Consider the following 16868-nt stretch of genomic DNA (forward strand, 5'->3'; position numbering starts at 1 on the left):
TTTTCCCTTTATTCTTTGTTTTCAGCTTCTAGGAGTCTCAATTTTTTAAAAAAATGGATTACTATTAGTCCACTTCTACTCAATGTATATTTATATCCTAGTATGTCTATAATTTTACAGTACCTGATTTAGGGCTATTGAAGCTCTCAAATAAGAGTTTTTAAGAGGCCAAATTAAATATTGTCTTATTTGAAATCATTTTCAGTGCAAAGATTGAAAGAAGTAGAGAGGATTTCATCATTTGTAATGCTCTCTCTTTCTTCTTCCTTACTTTCCCCAAATTCCCTCCAGTTCACATCCCATCCTTCTTCCCTTCTGCAGTTTCCTTCACGGAGAGCACATAATCCACTTCTAATCTCTTCTCTGAGAACCTACAGAACTGTCCTTTTCATATAATGTAGAACATTTCTTTTCTGTATTTTCTCTGATCTCATTCAGCTCTTATCTCTTGCTGTTTCTCCCCTCAGTCACCTTTAAAGCTAGTAAGTTTCTGAACAAAAACTAAACAATACTCATAGGAAACGTAATAAGTAGTTGACTAATGTTAAAGGTCCTTCTGTTAAGTGCCTCCAACTTCTGGGTTCTCACCTGATTTTGAAGAGCTAATTACCCGTGCTCTCCCTTCGCCTGCCGGCTAAGATCAGTGTTTTAAGGGGGTTAAAATAGTTAATATGGATACTCCAAAAAATGGGTTGGATATTCAAAAATTTAAAATTTCATGTGCAGCTTTAGATGCGTAAATGTTAGAAAAGCATGTGGTTCTAGTTATATGGGGCCCAAGAGAAAATAACCACAAACAGATGGGTGATTTTATATTTACCTGCCCATCCGATCACCAATTTGCATGCACAAAGAGCACATATGTTTAGGTGTCCTGAATGCACCCTCCTAAATAATTGACCAAATATGACCTCACTTTCAAAGTAAATCAAAGTGTTCTTTGAAAGGTCTGAGCCTGTAGGGAGCTGTGTATTTTCCAAAGGCAACCACTTAAGAATGAATATTCATCTTTGAAAACTAACTGAAGAAATATTCTGTCTGCTTTTGCTCCTGCATAAATACCACTCTAAATACCATGTCCCTATATGGTTTTTCCCTACTTGTTTCACAAAGGCTCTAGTTGTAGGACACAGAGTTTATTGACTTTTGTATGTATATAAAGCTCCATAATGATATTAATAAGTAGTCTTCTTGTACATTAGTTTTTCACATTGAAGCATATTTTTAATTGCTCCGTATTCCTTTCAGGGAGGGCCAGATGCAAACAGTATTTTTAAGTTTTTAGAATCCTTTGCTTTTATTTTCAGTGTCTCCCAGTTCAAAATATTTTTTGTGTCCCCTTAGCCCTACCCCAAATTTTCTTTCTTTTCAATGGTTCACAGTGTTTAATCACAAGGCCTGGATTCTCTTGTCCCAAAGAAAGATTCTCCTGGGATATTTTAATGGTTAAAAGCATACAGAGAGATAAATGCTTAATTCAAAGAAAGGACACTGGATGATGATATTTGGGAGTCAGGGGTAATTTGCTGAGGAATATATTTGAAACAGAAAGAGTATACTCAGGATTTCTGCCAATGGCTGCTCTTCCATTATATAAACCCAACCCTGGCTTCAGAGCTTCCAGATTCTCTTTAAGAAAGATCTTTTAATCATCTTCTTCAGTTGATATTCATTCGGTTATGGCCTTGAACTTGGAGAGAATTAAAGTTTTGGTGATCCTCTAAGGAATTAGAATTGTAAAAGGTATTGAATCTCATATGATATCCATGTCCGAACTTCATTTACAGACTAGCCTTTAACATCTGTTTTCACCTTTATTTGTGCATATAAAGATATCTGAAAATCTATGTGTATAGTGTAAAGCCCAGAGATACACAGTTACCCAGTGATCAGTTTTTTTAAATAACTTCTTTTTTTCTTTTGAAAATTCTAAGAAAAATAGAAAAAATAGTACAATAAATCTTGTCTATGCACCAAACAGTTGTTAACATCTTGTCACATTTGCTTTAAGTCCTTTTAAAGGAAAAATAATCAAGATAAAATCCCTTTGCCCACATCACCAGGACCCTCTCTTCCTGCTCACAAAATACCTACAATTGCCCATTTACTGCGTATCTATAGTAAAACTAATGTGTATTGTGCAAACTGTTTGGAAGGTTAGTTTAAGAGAGATGTTTCTTTGGCTGTTTGTCCTCACAACCAAAGTAAAATATTTAAATGAATCTTTCAGTCTAATGATTGCTGTACTTTATACCAAAATCTAAAAAGTATTATGACATCATTTCATTGTTTCAGTCCTGAGTAAAATGTACTCTTCTCTTTCAAGACTCTAGGGAGGAAAGTGAGGTGAGTTAAAGAAAGTAATACAGAGGGCGGAAGTGTGCTTCCGTGTGTGTAACATACAAAACAAACAAAAATTGTCAATTTCTTGTATCTTCCATACATGATACAATTTCTTGTATCTGCCATCTCTTTCCATAAATGCTTGTTTTTTTTTTATGAGGAAGATCAGCCCTGAGCTAACATCCATGCCAATCCTCCTCTTTTTTTTTTTTTTGGCTGAGGAAGACCGTCTCTGAGCTAACATCCATTGCCAATCCTCCTCCTTTTTTTTTTTTCCCTTTTTCTCCCCAAAGCCCCAGTAGATAGTTGTATGTCATAGTTGCACATCCTTCTAGTTGCTGTATGTGGGACGCCGCCTCAGCATGGCCGGAGAAGCGGTGCGTCAGTGCGCACCCGGGATCTGAACCCGGGCCCCCAGTAGTGGAGCGCATGCACTTAACCACTAAGCCATGGGGCCGGCCCCCATAAATGCTTGTTGAATTGAATCAAAATTCCTTTCTTTACAATTAGGTTATAGCATTTTTCCTTCTCTCTATGCCACTTCCTCCTACCCCACCCCAACAGCCTGTGTCCTAAAGCTTAGTTCAGACCAAATCTTTTGTAGCTACTCGAGCCACCCTTTCCTGTCCACGATAGCCCTGCTCTGTCACTGACTCACGCCACCACCATCTGCAGTCTTTTATCCCGATGTCTGATTTTTCCCATACCCAGAGCGCTCTCAAGCCACACAAATATTGTTTTCTCCCATCTACCCTCCTCAGCTCAGATTTCCTATCTGTTCTTTTTTTTTTTTTTTTTTTTTTTTTTGTTCTTATACATTTTTTTTTTTAATTTTTTGTTTATTGCAGTAACATTGGTTTATAACATTGTAAAAATTTCAGGTGTACATCATTGTACTTCTATTTCTGCATAGATTACATCATGTTCACCACCAAAATACTAATTACAACCCATCACCACACACATGTACTGAATTATCCCTTTCACCCTCCTCCCTCCCCTTCCCTCTGGTAACCACCAATCCAATCTCTGTCCCTATGTGTTTGTTTATTGTTGTTATTATCTACTACTTAATGAAGGAAATCATACGGTATTTGACCTTCTCCCTCTGACTTATTTCACTTTGCATCATGCCCTCAATGTCCATCCATGTTGTCACAAATGGCTGGATTTCATCGTTTCTTATGGCTGAGTAGTATTCCATTGTGTATATATACCACAGCTTTTTTATCCATTCGTCCCTTGATGGGCACTTAGGTTGCTTCCAAGTCTTGGCTATCGTGAATAAGGCTGCAATGAACACAGGGGTGCATGTACCTTTGCAAATTGGTGTTTTCAAGTTCTTTGGATAAATACCCAACAGTGGAATAGCTGGATCATATGGTAGTTCTATCGTTGATTTTTGAGGAATCTCCATACTGTTTTCGATAGTGGCTGCACCAGTTTGCACTCCCACCAGCAGTGTATGAGAGTTCCCTTCTCTCCACATCCTCTCCAACACATGTTGTTTCCTGTCTTGTTAATTATAGCCATTCTGACGGGCGTGAGGTGATATCTCATTGTAGTTTTGATTTGCATTTCCTGATAGTTAGTGATTTTGAACATCTTTTCATGTGTCTGTTGGCCATCTGTATATCTTCTTTGGAGAAATGTCTGTTCAGGTCTTTTGCCCATTTTTAATTGGGTTGGTAGTTTTTGTTGTTGAGATGCATGAGTTCTTTATATATTTTGGAGATTAAGCCCTTATCAGATGTATGGTTTGCAAATATCTTCTCCCAATTGTTAGGTTGTCTTTTCGTTTTGTTGATGGTTTCCTTTGCTGTGCAGAAGCTTTTCAGTTTGATGTAGTCCCATTTGTTTATTTTTTCTCCTATCTGTTCTATGAATGTCAGAGTACGTATGGGGGAAGTGAGGACTAATGCAAAAGCTTCTGCCAAAAGCAGAAGAAAAGAGGCCTGTCAAGCAAGAGAAGGAGTGTTTACAGAGAAGGGAGTGGCTGGGAGAGTATTTAAGATCTGACCTTCTCTAAATCTGATGTACGTTCCAGTCACACCCTCCCTTTGAAGTTTCCAAAGAATGAAATACTGTTGCCTTTTGTATACGGGATATGTGGTGACTAGCCAAATGGTGACCTCTCCATCATCTGGAATAAATCTAAAACTATTACAAATAATGACCATCATGCCTCCCAGCTTGAACAATGGGCGTCAATGTGGATCTTGGCGGGAAAGCACTGGGTACCTAGCGTTGTCAGTGTTTTCCTTGTGTTCATCACTTTGCCTAACCTTGGAGTGGTGCTTTATTTGCTTCTCTTTTTGTCTGTAATTATTTCAGGAAAGAGGCTTTCACTGAAGCCAGGGGCGCCCGAAGAGGGGTTAAGAAAGTCATGGTGATTGTGACTGATGGAGAGTCCCATGACAACCATCGACTGAATCAGGTCATCCAAGAATGTGAGGATGAAAACATTCAGCGGTTTTCCATAGCTGTAAGTACATGGCTAGAGATGGCCTTCATACTCTGGTGTGAAGAGAAGAACTATGTGCGTACCATGGTTATTTTATGAAAGTTACACAAACAAGGTTGAAAAGGAGAAAATTCTCCATTTGGAGGTAAACTCTGTGGGGGCAGGATTGGGTCTTGCCCCTCTTGTGTCCTCAGGAAGGGAGGGAGAGAAAGGAAGAGACAGAAATAGGGAGGGAAAAAGAGGAGAAGAAAAGGAGGAAGAGAAGATAGGGAGGGGGAAAAAGATGGAGGGAGGGAGGGAGGAAAGAAGGAAGGAAGAGAGAGAGGGAGGAAACTGAAGATGTGCTAGGAAATAAATAAACATTACCTGCTAATTAATAATTTGTCTCACAGTTTGGGAGGGTGGAAAATCAGGCCATGACTCATGATAATCTATTAAAATTCAATAATGGTATTTCCACACCTACAACTCAAAGAGTAGGAAAGAGGCAAAAGTCACCTAATTTTTTGTCTACCATGGACAGTCTACCCTGGGACTTAGGAGAGAAGTCCCATGCTACTGCAAGACTTTCTTACGGGTTCTGTAGTTCTGGGTGCTCCTCTGTGCATGCCACCTCTTGGCATTACTAGTGAAATGGGGAGGAATTGGGAGATACTTATCATTCTCTGTGCAGAGCCATTTCCTCTCTACTTCATTTCCCCAAACTGTGCAACCAAAGTGAAGCAGCCAGTACCAAAAAAAATATATTTTCTCTATAACTGCATTTAAGCTGGATAAGAAGGGCAGAAGGATCAGAGAAGAAGAAATTTCCTTTGGTTCTAAGGAAAAACCTAGCCTACTCTTGATGATATAGAAAATATTACACATAAAGTCCTGTGTGTGCTTTGTGAGCAAACCTGTATCAATACAAAGCAATCCATTATTAATGACATTTGTCTCTCAAATACAAAAAAAAAAGGAGAGAGAGAGAGGCTGAATACTTTATACCTCTTATTAGTGATTTTTTTCTAAATCAACTGTAATAGTTCCGTGAAATCAGTTGACAATTTTCATGGTGCCACCCCAAGGAGAGAGACATTCAGAAAAAGAGATATAAAAATTCCACCTTTCAAACATGAAAAATAATTTAAATTACTACTTAGATAGCACTCTGTAACCTACAATGGTTTTTTATATCTGTGGCCTATATACCTTCCTTTGCCCCACATGGCACCGGAAAGAGAGGAGGGCGGCTTTTGTTATCCTCATTTTATGAATGAGGAAACCAAGGTACAGCAGGCCACATGGCTGTAGACCACATGGCCGAGTCTCCAGACTACCAGCTTTGACTCATATGACCCACTGCCCTGGGCTTTTCTTTCTTTTTTTTTTTTTTTTGCGAGGAAGATCAGCCCTGAGCTAACATCCATGCCAATCCTCCTCTTTTTGCTGAGGAAGACCTGCCGTGAGCTAACATCTGTGCCGATCTTCCTCCACTTTATGTGGGACGCCACCACAGCATGGCCTGACAAGCGGTGCGTCGGTGCGCGCCCGGGATCCGAACCCGGGCTGCCAGCAGTGGAGCGCGCACACTAAACCACTACGCCACGGGGTCGGCGCCATGGGCTTTTCTTTCTCAGGGCCCATTTTCTCATTCCTGCTGCCACAAATCTCTGGATGGTGCTGCAGGGCCATCCTCACCTGCATCCTCCCCTGTTTCTACTCGCTCCCCCACTCTCTCAAAAGGCACCACAGTCCTCTCCATCTCACCCCGCCTTGTACCAGAGCAAAAAACCCACCAGAACAGAGACAGTCAGCATGTACTATTGTATGTTATAACCTTAAACAACAAGGGACTCATGGACACTCTCCAGAAGTGAGAAGTAGAAAAGTGGGGGTGGGGAAGAGTAGAGGAGACTATACTTTGGAGCCAGAAATACCTTTGTTCAAATTCTGCCTTTGCCATGTGCTGGCTCTGTGACAATGGACAAGTTACTTAATACTCTGAGCTTAAGCCTCTTCATCTATTCAATAGGGTAATATTGTTTCTGTCTCTTTCTCCCTCTCACTTCAAGAATCAGTGAGATAATGATTGTGAAAACATCTAGCACAATGGCAGGCTAGGCAAATCAATAAGCATTTTTTTTCTTAAGGATCTTTATCTCAAGCAGTTTGCAACCATGAAATAATAAAATCATAGTGTTTTAGAGCTAGAAGGAATCTTTCAGATAAATTATGCTGACCCCTTGCTCAGAAACCTTCAGAGATTTCCCCATAGACTATAAAATCTACTCTCAGTTTCTGAACCTTAACAATTGCTCCCAGCCTTTCTTTCTAACCCTTTCACTCAATTCCATAGCATATGCCTTTAGCCTAGGGGGAGGGGAGTCTGCTTAAGATAAGTTGATTTTTTTAATAAATCAGAGAATAAAAATTTCAGAACTCTAAGAGTTCAGCCAAAATTGTTTTTCAACAAAATCCCTTTTATTTATAGGAAGTAATGACAGATATTACCCACAATTGTTTTTTAGAATTCAGTCAGTGAGATTTCCTTTTTTCCTTTTGAAAGTATGAACAGTGAAAGACACCCCACTCCATTGTAGAAAGAGAAGAAAAAGAGAGATTTCTCCCTGATGAAGTCCCAGAACACACAATTGATTCACTGCTTCCCAGGGGCACGGGGACTATAGTTATTGTACAACCAAGATGACTAGGTTATTAAGAGTGATAACTTCTGGCTGCAATATTTTCTTTTTCATTTGGGGTACAAGATGTAAGAAAAACTTAAAACATCCCATTATTTCTCTCTTTCCTCTTATTGTTATTTCTACAAATTATCGTTTGCCAATTATTATTCAATCCATTATTACCTCTCCTGTTACTATAACTATTTTGTTCTCTTCTGTGGTTGAGAATAATTGCATATGGCCCAGACTTCACTCAGAGATACTGTCCATAGCTAGAGTCTATGGCTGGTCTCTTCAGTATGCAAAGCCCGTGCATGCCCAGTTTGTCCCAGACAACTGGGTACCATAGGTGCTATCATTTGTTCCATGACCCCCCAGAGGATATAGTCTAGCATTCCAGGTACCATACATGTAGGCTATGAGCTGAATTAACCATCAACAGCATTAGCAACATTAGGAAAACTTTACTGGAAAGAAAGTATCTATCAATGGATGGCTTCTTAATTTGCAGTGAATCTTGTATCACTTTTACATTGTATCTGGCTACATATTCAGTATTTCTTGTCCTTAAGTCACTGTTTCCCTTGGTTGGATCCCTAGTTGATAATTCATATTTCGCCTCCCATCTGGTCAAAAAGAGGTCTCATGATTGCATTAATCTTCCTGGAGAAACATTAAATCATGCATTCCTTTTCCATTTTAGTCAATGAATTATTATCAAATTGTTCTTGAAAATGGTATAAATAAAAGTGTATAGGAAAATTTCACTTTAGCAGTAGTTATTTGTTATTTTCTCAATTCTTCTTTCTTTTCTCCAATGAACCTTGTATTTTCTAGTTTGCACCAAATGCGGAAATAAGACAGTTATTTTACTTCCTCTCTGTGCATTCACACAGAGAAGCCTTAGGCATTTCTCGAGGCCCGTTCCTGCTGCACATGATCAAATATACCTGGGAGTCTGGCCCTGTTATTGCCTGGCCTGTTCCTCCTGCTCCATCTTTCTTTACCCCTCATCTGATCCTGAACACCACAGAGATGTGTTTTGTGGGGAGAAGATACCCCAAAAAATTGACTACTGAAAATATAAGCACTCTGTGATAAAACTGCGAACATTTCCCATTCAACTCTCAGATTTGGTGAGGGTCCTGAGCTGGCGTGAGTACTCTATTCTATGGTCTCTATTCTGTCACCAAGGATATTAGACATTGCCAGCAGGAACCTGTTTCATATTCAGATTCTAATCTTACACGATAATGGTTGGGATTATAACGGCTATGAAACATGCATCACCTACAGCATTCAAATGAAAATAAGAGATGTTAGAAAGTGTTTTAGAGTCTCATTCATTTGCACATAAAAGGCACTGTACTACATGTAAATGAATCATACACTTTACGTTTGACATGTCTGCCTCAAGGGAGCTTCAATTCTCAATGTCTTTTTCAGATAAATATTAGCAGAATACCAAATACCTGGGCTTAACATATTTGTATTATGTGAAACAGGAGTAATTTATAAGTGTTATTTTGTATCTCTTCTCATTCATAGAAAATAATGTTTTTACAAGCTACCAGATTCTTGGGTAAAGGATCAAAATCATTTCTCTCTATTTCCGTTTTTATTCTGTGATGCAAAATAGTTCAAACTGGATGCAAGTCACAGTAATTCCTAGGAATTCTTTTATATTTTCTTCAAAATATTTACTCCCATATTGCATTTATACATTTTATTTTTATTCTTTAAGTATGTCACTTGGTCATTTTCCCCATTGAACCTTATCCATTTGTCTCTGTCCTTTCACATAGAGCACTAAATGTCTGATAACATTTACACAACTAAGAACCTCAGTCATGCACAGTCCAAAAGTCTTTGCAATTTTTTATGTGTATTTTCAACAGCATCAATTTATAAGTGAAGTGGAAGTTAATGTGTCAATGTGATTGTGAATCGAGAATATGTTGGGGCCAGCCCCGTGGCTTAGCGGTTAAGTGCGCGCGCTCCGCTACTGGTGGCCCGGGGTTCGGATCCCGGGCGCGCACCGACGCACTGCTTCTCCAGCCATGCTGAGGCTGCGTCCCAGATACAGCAACTAGAAGGATGTGCAACTATGACATACAACTATCTACTGGGGCTTTCAGGGAAAAAAAAAAGGAGGAGGAGTGGCAATAGATGTTAGCTCAGAGCCGGTCTTCCTCAGCAAAAAGAGGAGTATTAGCATGGATGTTAGCTCAGGGCTGATCTTCCTCACACACAAAAAAAATAAAATAAAATAAATAAAATAGAATATATTAAATAGGAACCAAGGAGGAAAGATGATGACTTTTCAGCCTAGGATGTTATATAACTTATCGAATAAATTAGGTAAATCATTGGGGACTCAGAGGGCTTCACATGATGCAGAATTTGTGTGAATCTAAAAGAAATCCATGCAATCAGCTTAAAAAATCCATGCAATTTGCTAAAAAGAAATCAGCAAAATGGCTGACAAAAGAGGAGTCCAACAGTGTGTCCGGAGAAGAATACCAGGTGGAGAGTGAGGTGTTGAGCAAGGCTGCAGTCATCCTGAAACTGACACTACAGATGTAATGGAGACTGGAGCTTGGAGACTCTTGACTGCCTTTTCCATGCTTACTCTGGGGCATGTACATCCAGATGTGGTGAGATGCCCAAGTGTAAGAAGAGCATCTTAATTGTTTTTCAATAAGAGAGAGGATTTGTTCCATGTAATAAGAGCAAATGACCCTTGGGTTTTCCCTCTCTATTTGGACAATTCTCTACTATCTTTTCCATTAATTCTCTTCCCTCAGCAAGTAGCTAAAGTGGGAAAAGCACCAGTGGTCTCTGTTCAAATGTAAACCACTTCTGATGTCTGGCATTTGCTTTTCAGCCAAATAGACGGGAGTGGAGTTTTTGTGTTCTGGTGCGATTTGTAAGCTCTTGGTATAGACCTTCCCACCTAACATCTGGACATAGTAGTTGAGAGGAAGTTCAAAAATCAAAAAGCTACCCAAATTGTGTGCTGATTACCTTAGAGCCAGCTCTAGTTTTCCTAAATAGCCAACATTTTCAAAGTAACTCAGAGTTCTTCACAGACATTAAGGCATTAAGCCTTTACAGGGGAAGGAGCTAGAAAGCTGACAAGGGCACTTGAGTGACTCACTTGTTGTCCCAGAGCTCCTGAAGATCCTGGTGTTCAGATGTGCACAGTATTTCCTCTGGGAACCTCTGGGGTTTTCTGGAGAAAAGGGGTGAGAGAGTTACTCCAGCAAGGGGAGAGAACCAGGAATAAATCCCCCATCACATTCTCACTCTGAAGGAAAATTTGAGAACCATTGCACTGCCTGCCTGACTAGTTGATGCACAACTCCTTTTCTCTCACTGACATTGAGTGTACTCTGTAGTGATTTAGTTGTTGATCTAAATGTGTTTTATGATACAAATAAACATGTTGTAGATCATAAATAGCAACACTTAAAATGGTAATTTTAGTTCTTTTCTTACTTTCTACAAGTGAAAAGCTGTACCCTTCTTAATAAAAATATCAGATTTTAAATCTACCCTTAAAAAAATACACGCATATGCGGAGAGCAGGAGGCCAAAGCAGGGTGGGTGGGGAGCAGTGTGCTCAGAGGAGGGAGTAGGGGGTAGGCGGCCAGAAGACCCAGTGGGACCGGGACTGACACCTCTGCCTGTGCCCACCCACCCACCCACTCACCTGTCCATGATCATTCCAGTCCACAGTGCTGAACTGTGGTTGAAGATTATTTTAGGTCTGTTTTGCAACAGGACTTTAAAGGCACCACAGAGCTCTCTCTTTTTAATGATACCGAACAAATCTATGACTATCATCTAAAAATGGAAATTGAAGCTAGAAAATTCTGGTATCTTCATGGTAACTGGAGGTCATGATTCTCCTTCTCCCTAAGGCGTCGGATATTCTAAAAAAATCAAGTAACAGCACAGAGTTCAGGGTCTTACGTTTGCTTTTTGGATTCCAGGTGCACAGAACTGAATCAATCATGATCCGTGGTTCAGGAGACATTCTCATCATTTATTGAAGCGTGGTCCACTTTATTTGTTTCTGTGTTTAGAATTGTACCTGCATTTTTTAATGACATTATAAGCATCCATGGAGGTACCACCCAAAACAAGAGCTAGCTCAATCCTCTGACAACTTACATCTGATCACATTCACCACCTGCCTTCTTCCACCTCGTAATCTTCTGCCTAAATCCTATACTCATCATCTCTTGCTCTCCTGTTCTAAATAATCTTTTGGTATCTATACGTGTCTGAAAAAAATAAATTTTAAAAAGGTTTCTTGTTTTTAACTTTATAAAAAGGGTGTCATGCTGTGTATAATATTTTGAAACTTTTAAAACTTAATATTATAGTGTTAAGATTCATCCATATTGTTGCATGGCATTCTAGTTCGTTCCATTTTTTAAAATTGAGGTAACACATACAGTGAAACGCAAGGTTTCAATGTGAAAACTGTGTGTGTACAAAGTGAACAATCTGATCAGTTTTGACAATTGTATGCTCCCACATCACTGCCACCCCAATCAAGATGTAAAACATTTCCATTACCCTTGGAAAGTTCCCTTGGGCTTTTAATACCCACCTTCTATAGCAACCGCTGATGAGACATATCCCCATAACTTAGGTTGCCTATTCTATTTTATATAAATATTCTCTTTTGTGTTTAGCTTTTCACTCAACATAATGATTATCCATGATATTTTGTGTATTGGTGATTCATTATTTTTTTATTAATATCCGTTGTATGACTACCACAATTTGTTCTATACTCTACTGTTTATGGACATTTGAGTTGTTTCTAGTTTGGGTTATTATAATAAAGGTGCCATAAATACTAACAAAAAAATGTAAAAACCAAGGTAAAATCTTCTTTTTTTCAGTGAGGTCACATTGGTTTATAACATTATATAAATTTCAGGTGTACATCATTATATTTCAACTTCTGTATAGACTGCATCTTTAGGTAACACTTGTAATGAGGTATAAACTAAACTTTTGTATCTTATTACAAAAGTGATGTTTTCATTATTAAAAAAACTTATAAAAACACATTTAAGCAAAAATAAAGGGGCAGCACCTAATCTAATAAACAGAAATAAAAAAATAATAAATTATGGTACAAATTTATCCAATTTTTTCCTTAAAAATTCTTCCCATTTTTTCTTAATGTTCATAATGCCATTTTATTAATTTCATTTTTTGTGTGTGTGTGTGAGGAGATCAGCCCTGTGCTAACATCTGCCAATCCTCCTCTTTTTGCTGAGGAAGACTGGCCCTGGGCTAACATCTGTGCCCATCTTCCTCCACTTTATATGGGACACCGCCACAGCGTAGCTTGCCAAGCAGTGCGTCGGTGCGCGCCCAGGATCCGAACCGGCAAACCCTGGGCTGCCGCAGCGGAGCACACGCACTTAACTGCTTGCGCCACCGGGCTGGCCCCTAATGCCATTTTTTATACAATAAAAAAATAGAATTAGGTCCTATCTACATGTTGAGGGTTTTTTTACTATTTTTTGCATTTTTAATTCACATATTATTTTTAAAAGATTGTTTTCATTTAACTTGTACATTTTCATATTAAAAACTAAATTTTAAGAAATGCTTACTTTAAAAACTAAATTTTTAGGCAGAGAAAGTACAAACCATAAAAGAAAAAATGATTAGTTACTTAATACTAATACTTAAGTACTTAGTACTTCATCAAAACTAAAAACTACTCTTCAAATGATACTGCTAAGAAAAAGATGGGCCAGCCCCGATGGCCAAGTGGTTAAAAGTTCAGCGTGCTCCACTTCGGCAGCCCAGGTTCGGTTCCTGGGTGTGGAACCACACCACTCGTCTGTCAGTGGCCATGCTGTCGTGGCGGCTCACATCAGAAAAAAAAGAGGAAGATTGGCAACAGATCTTACCTCAGGGCAAATCTTCCCCAGCAAAAAAAGAAAAAGAAAAGACAACCCACAGACTGGGAGAAAATATTTGCAAAACACATAAAGGACGTGTATCTGGAATATATACAAAATCTCACAACTCAATAACCAGAAAATAAACAATCCATTTTTTTTAATTGGCAAGAGATATGAACAGACACCACACCAAAGAAGAAATTCTATAGCAAATATGCCCATAAAAGGGTCTCAATATCATTAGTGATTATGGAAATGTAAATTAAATCAGAGCCCATTGCACACAAATAGCATTGCTAAAACTGAGACAAGCAAAGAAAATAACTGATAATACCAAGTGTTGACAAGGATGCAAAGCAGCTGGATCTCATACATTGCTGGTGGGAATGGTCAAATGGCAGAATGGAACAGTCACCCTGGAAAACAGTTTAGCAGTTTCTTATAAAGTTAAACATACACTTACTATAGAACCCACCACTCTCACTCCTAGGATTTTACTCAAGAGAAAAGAAAATATGTCCACAGAAAAACCTATGTGGAAATATTTGTAGTAGCTTTACTCGTAATCACTTGAAGCAGAAAACAACCCAAATGTCCTCAACAATAAATTGTGGTGCATCTATACAATGGAGTCTTACTCAGCAATAAAAAGGACTGAGCTTCTGATACATGAGGCAACATGGATGACTCTCAGAAGCATTATGCAAAGTGAAAGAAGCCAGACACAAAAGGCTACATACTATATGATTCCTTAAATAGGACATTCTGGAAAAAGCAACGCTATAAGGACAGAAAATAGATCAGTGTTTGTGAGGGGTTAGGGAAGGAGGAGATTGACTACAAAGGGGTAAGAGAGAACTTTTTGGGGGGATGGAAATATTCTACACTTAATATGGTAGTGACACAACTGTATAGGTTTGTCAAAATTCATAGAATTGTATATCTAAAAAGGGTGAATTTTACTATATATAAATTATATCTCAATAAACCTTTAAAAAATAAACTAAATGTTCGAGAAAACCTGGTAGGACATCTAAATAATTATAGTTAACTATAACAGATAATTCCTGCCTCTCTTACTTCTCTATAAAAAAGAATGCCCCTGTTTTGAGCACTTGGTTTCAAAAAAGAATGTCCCAATTGTTTATTTTCCAGATTGCCAAGTTAGATTACTAGTTAGTCCAATATCTGTTTAAAAATATGTATATGTTGGACTGCCCCTTGGTAAGATTTTCAGGAAGAACAGCTTATTCAAGATCAAGCAACTCACTTGCTAATTGCTTTTGCCAGCAAATGGTGATGTCACCGGCTGGAATAATATCAGAGACATTCAGAAACTATAACATGACTCTCGAACTGTCAGATTTTAAAGATACAGCTGTTAATAAAGAGAGAGACAAGAATGCAAGAGAAGAAACTTTCACAAACATACAAGTTGCCTTTTATATTTTCCTACACCAATTACAGTATGTAACAGTTAATATTAGGGAATCTACATATTCTGAAAATTACTCTTCCAAGAATGTGGAAATACATAAAAATTGCATTGTGCTGAGGTACTATACATGCTCTTGTTTATTGACAAAATGCTTGAGATCCTTATTGAACACAGAATTTAAAATATATTCTTGCCATTTTTGTTGTGTCTTAGATTCTTGGCAGCTATAACCGAGGAAACTTAAGCACTGAAAAATTCGTGGAGGAAATAAAATCAATTGCAAGTGAACCCACTGAAAAGCATTTCTTCAACGTCTCTGATGAATTAGCTCTAGTCACTATTGTTGAAGCTCTGGGAGAAAGAATATTTGCCCTGGAAGGTATGACTATTTCTCGTAATCCTGCATGTTCTCTCAACAATTCAAACTCAATGTGATGGGTTTTTGGTATTTATTCCTACCACATGGCTAATGCATTTTTACTGTGTACAATAGCCAGCATGGAACAATGCCCTTTTATATAAATCTGTCATTGAGATGGCTATTTCACATAGCACTGTGTCTGCTGCAAGCTCACTTTGGAAGGACATGGCAGTGCTAATGTGAGAGCTGGATGAAGACAATGGTCAATATAGACGTGCACGAACAAAAATGTGCCCATGTGTTTTATTCCTTTTCTGTGACCAGGTTTAGAAAATGGAGACACTAGCTCAAGTTTTGCTTGTCTTATTTGTTCGTTTCATTTGGGGCTTCTGTGGGACTGTTTGTACACAATAACTTCTTCATTGTGTTCATTGTTCATTCATTTTCTCCTATTTTGCTCTTTGCCCATTTTAAAGATCTTCATGAAACTGCCTCAAGTCCCATGGCAGCAAAACATCGATTCACTATATTTGTCTAAGTCGTATTACTTCTTTGTAGATGTTTTCTCTGATTTTTCAATGGCAACTGGCTACTGGGGATAATGAGTCATAGCCTTGTCTCCTCTACCTTAGGTAGAAGATGTCAAGTAACAGATTACTTTGGAACTAGATCTTTCCTGATAAAAAAGAAGTATTTGGAGTTGTCATGCCAGGCAAACTGAAAAAGTCTCTTTCTTCATGTTTTCTGATAATCTGGAGACTCAGAGAACATGTCTTTTCTCTCAACCTAGGATGAGAAACCACCAGAGAGTTCTCCTCTTATGCTCCATCCAAATCCAACTGACTGTGTCTTTGTGAGGACACATTGAAGGACTATTGTTTTTGCATCTTAATCATAGAAATTTAAAAGCACCTGTCTCCCTAATATGACCTGATAATGGGAAACAGAAAGAAAAGATAGGAAAGAGACATAACGGAAAAAAGGTGGACACTTTTGATTGAGCATCAAATGACCAGGAGAATGCAGAAAAGCGACTGACAGACAGAGAATATTAAAATGTATAGAGGGCCGGCCCCGTGGCTTAGCGGTTGAGTGCGCGCACTCCGCTGCTGGCGGCCCGGGTTCGGATCCCGGGCGCGCACTGACGCACCGCTTCTCCGGCCATGCTGAGGCCGCGTCCCACATACAGCAACTAGAAGGATGTGCAGCTATGACATACAACTATCTACTGGGGCTCTGGGGGGGAAATAAATAAATAAATGAAAATTAAAAAAATAAAAATAATAATAAAATGTATAGAAAGGAAAGAAAATGATTTAGAGTAATGGCTTTCAAACTTTTTTTGGCAGTGACCCATGATAATAAATCAATTTTTCTTTGTGACTGAAGGGGAGCAGAATACGCCACCCCAAAATATGCCACTTTGGCATGTGGATTATTTTGAGCCAAAGGCAATCAACACCCAGAAGACTCAGAAAAAACTTTTACCTCTCCCTTAGCCACACAAAAGAATTTAGATAGGGAGCTGGTACCAGAAAAAGAGCTATTACAGCAATAACTTTTTAATCTGAAAGACCTATCTGCATGGCAGGGCAAACTTATAATTACCAGACATCTGCTCTTCTTATCATCCTATGAGTTACCCTCCTCT

The 16868-nt window shown here is 38.6% G+C and overlaps 1 protein-coding gene across 1 annotated transcript in view; it reads left to right on the top strand.

The window, feature by feature from the left end:
• Nucleotides 1–16868, top strand: part of ITGA1 (integrin subunit alpha 1) — a 158281-nt gene that overhangs the window by 84526 nt on the left and 56887 nt on the right. Inside the window, exons 8-9 of the mRNA XM_004422799.3 lie at nt 4678–4828; nt 15070–15235. Coding sequence (XP_004422856.1) covers nt 4678–4828; nt 15070–15235 — 317 coding nt within the window. The remainder of the gene's footprint in view (nt 1–4677; nt 4829–15069; nt 15236–16868) is intronic.

Source organism: Ceratotherium simum, chromosome 18 (genome assembly GCF_057802395.1).
Source record: "Ceratotherium simum simum isolate JZ-2026a chromosome 18, ASM5780239v1, whole genome shotgun sequence".
Lineage (NCBI taxonomy): Eukaryota > Metazoa > Chordata > Mammalia > Perissodactyla > Rhinocerotidae > Ceratotherium > Ceratotherium simum.